At 45.9% G+C, this 5,018-nt stretch overlaps 1 protein-coding gene across 1 annotated transcript; it reads right to left on the bottom strand.

Moving 5' to 3' along the window:
- Nucleotides 1–2,945: 2,945 nt before the first annotated feature.
- On the bottom strand, nt 2,946–4,952 carry HOXB4 (homeobox B4). Its single transcript, XM_026071803.1, has 3 exons — nt 4,911–4,952; nt 4,384–4,810; nt 2,946–3,648 (listed from the first exon to the last, which is right to left on the bottom strand). Exons 1-3 carry the CDS (start codon nt 4,935–4,937, stop codon nt 3,332–3,334), a joined length of 771 nt encoding a protein of 256 aa, XP_025927588.1. The 5' UTR covers nt 4,938–4,952; the 3' UTR covers nt 2,946–3,331.
- Between the last annotated feature and the right edge of the window lie 66 nt (nt 4,953–5,018).

Genomic DNA, 5,018 nt, shown 5'->3' with positions numbered 1-5,018 from the left:
CCCCCGCTCTCTGCAGCGGCCTGAGCCCTTCGGGACTCTCCTCGCTGCAAAAGCCTCCAAAACCCTTCCCGGGCGGGGGTGACACGGGCACGGAGATCCTGCTCGTACAAAAGAAAAAAAAAGGGGGAGGAAGGGGGCTAAACCCCCCCAAAACGAGCGCCAGTCCCCCAGCCGCCGCGCCCCGTGCAGCCGCGGAGCAGAGCTCTCCTCCTGCTCGGGCGAGCCGGGAGCATCCACACCACAAAGCCGAGAGCGAAGCCGCCCCTCGCTGCACGTAACCCGCCTGCAAACTTTCTTTGCTCGCTCCCTTCGCTCACATCGGTCAAAATAAAACGAGAAAACAGAAGGAAAACCCCGCAAAAGAATTCACGTGTTGTTTTTCTTTCTGTCTTTTTTTTTTCCCCGAGCTTTCTCGTGAAAGGAGGCAATAAAACGATCAGAAATGCATGCCAAGAGACCAGCTCTGTTACCTGGTTCGCTCCCACATCCTTTTTCCAACGCCCCAGAGACGGCCCTCATGGTTTGGGTGGTTTCTTCCAAAGTGAGAGGTCTGGGGGAGGGGGTGGCTTGGGGGTTTTGGTTTTGTTTTTCTCCCCCAAAAATAAAGCTTTCACCTTTACGATCCAGATTTTATTATTAATATTATTATTTCCCCTGAAGATTCTTGTAGGACTCCGGGTGCTTTTTTCCCAACAGACGGTCTGCGGAGATTTGCTGTTGAATAACAATGGGAAAAGGATAAGTATTTAAAGAAAAGAAGTGATTAATGATTTTCTGTATAATTCTCGCATTTTTCTTGGCTTCTGTCTGCTTATAATGGCTGTGAACTTTTAGGTCCTATAGAAATCTTCTTTTCTCCCCCTTCTATTCTATTCATACTTTCCAGCTTTGATTTGGTTCTATAGAACCTGCATTCCTAGAAGCATATGCTTTTTTTAAGAACTATTTTTGCCATTCTTAGAAGCACTATCTTGAAAATAGCACCCTCTTTACAGCCACAGCAGATCAAAGGAAAAACATTAAAATAAAATGCAACAACAAAACCACCCCAACCTCAGGCATTACAATAAAATACAGCCCTTGCCACCCTCTCTGGGGGGGAAAAAAAGAAGAAACTTTAAAGGTTTCCAGTTGCTACCTCTAAAAATGTGATAGTTAACCAAAAATGCTTTCATAAATCCATTTCTTCTGCATCAGAATGTGTAACAAATCTATATCATGTGACTACATTAATATTATTTTAAAGTATTAAAATGTCAATAGAAAGAAAAATATAACGGCCTTTTGTTTGAGGTGGGGGAAGGGCTACTTCTGAAGGCACTTTATTTGCAAGGTGGTCGTGCAGTGACTTACTACAAATGAAGGAATAGCACATAAACACACTCTGACTTAAAATATTTCAGGCCCTGCCTTTGTTTCTGGATAATGCGGTGGAATATTTCGGTGCTAATGGGGGGTCTCCGAGAATTCCATAAACATTGAACAAATAAGCCAAAGCCATTTTTTTAGAGGCAAGTATAAGAAAATGATTATTTTCTTCAGATGGTGTGGAGGCCTTCCCCCCCTGCACCACCATCACCACCACCCCCCGCTCACAATAGTCTTTTTCTTATATTTGTAACTTAGAACTGGAATGTTATTTCGTCCTGAACAGTATTTTCGATACTTTCTATGAGAAAGAAAATGAAAATTAATACAAGAGCTGCGGCTCACAAAAGAAGCCATTTGTCTTCTTGATTATCTATTTGCTTGTCAGGCTATGAGCTATCGCAGGAGCCAGCTCCTTTGTAATATAAAAATACACAGAAAACCTGCAAACACCGAGAAACATCTGTGCAAAAATTAGACTCATTAATGCATTAACTACCTCGGAGAAGGAGGKTTTTTTTTAAATCAAGAAGTCTCTCTAGAGAAATACAACGCTACATCCATTCTTTAAAGCAAAGCAAAGCACTAATGACTACCTCTGTTTTGTCTGAAACCAGTTTGGGAAGAGCATATTAATATAAGCTTAGAACAAATAAATCATAATATGTAAGGCTTAGCAGTACTTAAGGCTGATACACCCCATAGTCAAACATCTTTTGTTTTCATTAGAGAGTTGAGGCCGTGCCATTGACAACAGAAATCCCAGTTCCAAAGTAACGTGCTTTTTAATTCAAAATTTTAAAAAATCTGTTTTTTTTTTCTCAGCAGAACAAAAATAATGATAATAAAAAAAACACACAGGGTCGGTTTCACAATGAAAAATTTATTTCCACTTGCGGGTTTCTCCCCTGCTATGTACAAGTAGGCGCGGACACGACGAAGGACAAAAGGAGGCGGCGGGGCCGCGCGAGGGGGCCCGGCGGCTCCGCGCCCGCGGCCGAGCGGGCCGAGACCTCGGGCACCGGGACGCGGCCGCCGAGGGGCCCCTCGCCGCCCGCCCTCGCTTCACAGCCTCGGCGCAAAGCCGGGCCTTTCTCCTCGCGGAAACCCTTCTCCCCGCTGGGCCGCGGACTTGCGTTCGGGTGGCACCGTTTACCGTCAAGTTTCTAAACTAAACGTCTCTTTCCCCTCTTCCCTCCCCACCCTCCCCTCCCCAGACTCGCGAGTGAAGTAATTAACCTGCCGGACTCAAAAATGGCAGGGGGGGGCCTGCCTAAGTGTGCGTTCTCTCGGTTTCTTTGTCCACCACCCACTTAACATAATTTTACTTTGTTTTAGTGGTTCCCTCCTCCCCCACCCTGGGCTGCACGATCATCACAGTATCCGAGATCTCTTCAGTCCCCACGGTCCTTGTAAAACACGGAGCAGACGGGGATTTTTTGTTGGGTTTGTTCTTTTTCTCCACCGCAGGGCTGTGCTAGAACTGCCGTGTCTTTGGGATGTCTGAATGGAAACTTTCGTTTTGTGGCTGGTAGGCGAGAAAAGAAAAAAGGAGGAAAAAAAAAGGGGGGGGGATCCAGTTCGTCTTGAAGAAACTGAGCCTCATTTATTAAAGTGAACGCTGGTTGTCGAGGTAATAGCAGACATAAGGTCCATCCTTTGTACGGGAGAGTAAACATGACAAATGGGGCAGAGCTTGGCGTGATTAAAGATGAAACAAGGATCCATCTTAGCCAAATCTGAAAACTACTATCTACAGCCTCCTTTTAATGGAAGAGAGGCACAACAGCACATCTCTGCTTTGTTGTAGCTGAGTCTCCCTCTGCTCCCCCTATAAATAAAGAGCACCCCTCCTTCCCTGGCTTCCTGGAGCATAAAAAAAAATTATCATGTGTTCCCTACACACACACACACACACCAGCTCACACCCACAAACACACACTCTCATCCGTACAAGGAATAGTTATAGGCTGGTGGCTGGTCCAYTGGATCGGTTTTGAGAACCTCCTTGTTGTATCTGCAGGCTGGCAGAGGAGTTGGAAGAATTAGACCTGATCTTGGTATTTGGTAACTTGTGATCTTTTTTCCATTTCATCCTCCTGTTCTGGAACCAGATTTTGATCTGGCGCTCGGAGAGGCAGAGGGAGTGGGCGATCTCGACCCTGCGCCTCCGGGTGAGATAGCGGTTATAGTGAAACTCCTTCTCCAGCTCCAGGACTTGCTGCCTGGTGTACGCTGTGCGGGAGCGTTTCGGTTCCCCTCCTGAGTAATTGGGGTTTACTGAACAAACACAAAGGAGGGAAAAAAAAAGAGAAGAAGAAGAATTACTGAGCTGTTCCTTTTCCCCAAAAAAGCATCACACATTCTTTTGGTAGGGGGAATACTCAAAAAAATACACCACAAACCTTCTAAAAATATACCCAGAGCCTATCTCCAAATCTCCACCTCCATCCTCGTTGCTTGACGTATATTCCTGTTTTTATAAGGTCCCCTAGACACATTTTCCATGCCCTCTATGAGTGTGTGTGTGCGTGCGTGTGTGTGTGCATATATGTGTGTGTGTATACATATATATATATACACACACACACCTACATGAGCATCACTCTATTATCCCCAAATCTTTAAAGTTCCCCCTACGCACATACACACAGGCAAACACACGCTTCTTTTCATTAAATATCACACTAAAAAAAAGGGGGAAGGGAAAATAGTAAAAGTTTACTCAACCCGCCACTTAAATACAAATTACGAAAACATAAAACTTAACTTATGAAGATTCAACAGCCATAAAAAAAGTAGCCTGCAAGAAATTGGAGGAGGATGGTAACAGAGACTTCAAAGGCACATGGCCAAGCAGAGCAATAAAAATTTATGGAGGATGTAATTATACCGCTCTGCAAACAGGCGATCGTAAATCTCCACGAATGGTTATTTTACAACTGGTGCAATAAGATTTCTACAAGACTTTGAGGTGCTACTTAGTATAAAGCAAAGCCACTTTAGTTCACTTACCCGTGCTTACATGGACTTTTTTCATCCAGGGGTAAACTACCGGCTCTTTGCACGAGGAATTAGAAGGGCTTTGGTTCAGAGAGTTTTGGCTGCAGGAGGGTGGCGGGCTGGGGGTGCCCGGCTCGCAGGGATGGTTTGGTTCAGAGAGGTGGCTCTGCAGTCCGGCAGGAGGATGGACATGACCCCGGGGGGATAACACCGCTGCTTGGTGGCCGGAGCTCTGACAGGACGAGTAGAGCTGCTCGTTGCAGGCTGACCGCGGCTGGTACATCGCTTCATGTTGGAAAGTGCTCTCTCGCCTCTGGCTGCTGTAATATTCCGGCGAGTGATTGGGAAGGTAATCGCTGTGGGAATACTCTTCACAGGGTGGGAACTTGGGGTCCACATAGTTGGAGTTGATCAAAAACGAGCTCATGGCCATTAATTTCTTAGAATTGCACACACGAAAAAAAAATATATATATCCTAAAATTTATTCCTGTCCCCCCCTTTACTCGTTTTCCTGTTTCGCGAAACCCTCCTACTTACTGTCAAGTGAACAAAGTTGGAGTCCATGTGACAGCACGGGCCAATGGCGAGGTGGCCTGCGATCCCCGGATAAGGAAATCTGCCCAGCACGGGCTCTCCCGGGGCCCC

Source organism: Apteryx rowi, unplaced genomic scaffold, assembly GCF_003343035.1.
Source record: "Apteryx rowi isolate R43461 unplaced genomic scaffold, aptRow1 scaffold_331, whole genome shotgun sequence".
In the NCBI taxonomy this organism is placed as follows: Eukaryota; Metazoa; Chordata; class Aves; order Apterygiformes; family Apterygidae; genus Apteryx; species Apteryx rowi.
This window is presented reverse-complemented; position numbering and strand designations above follow the sequence as displayed.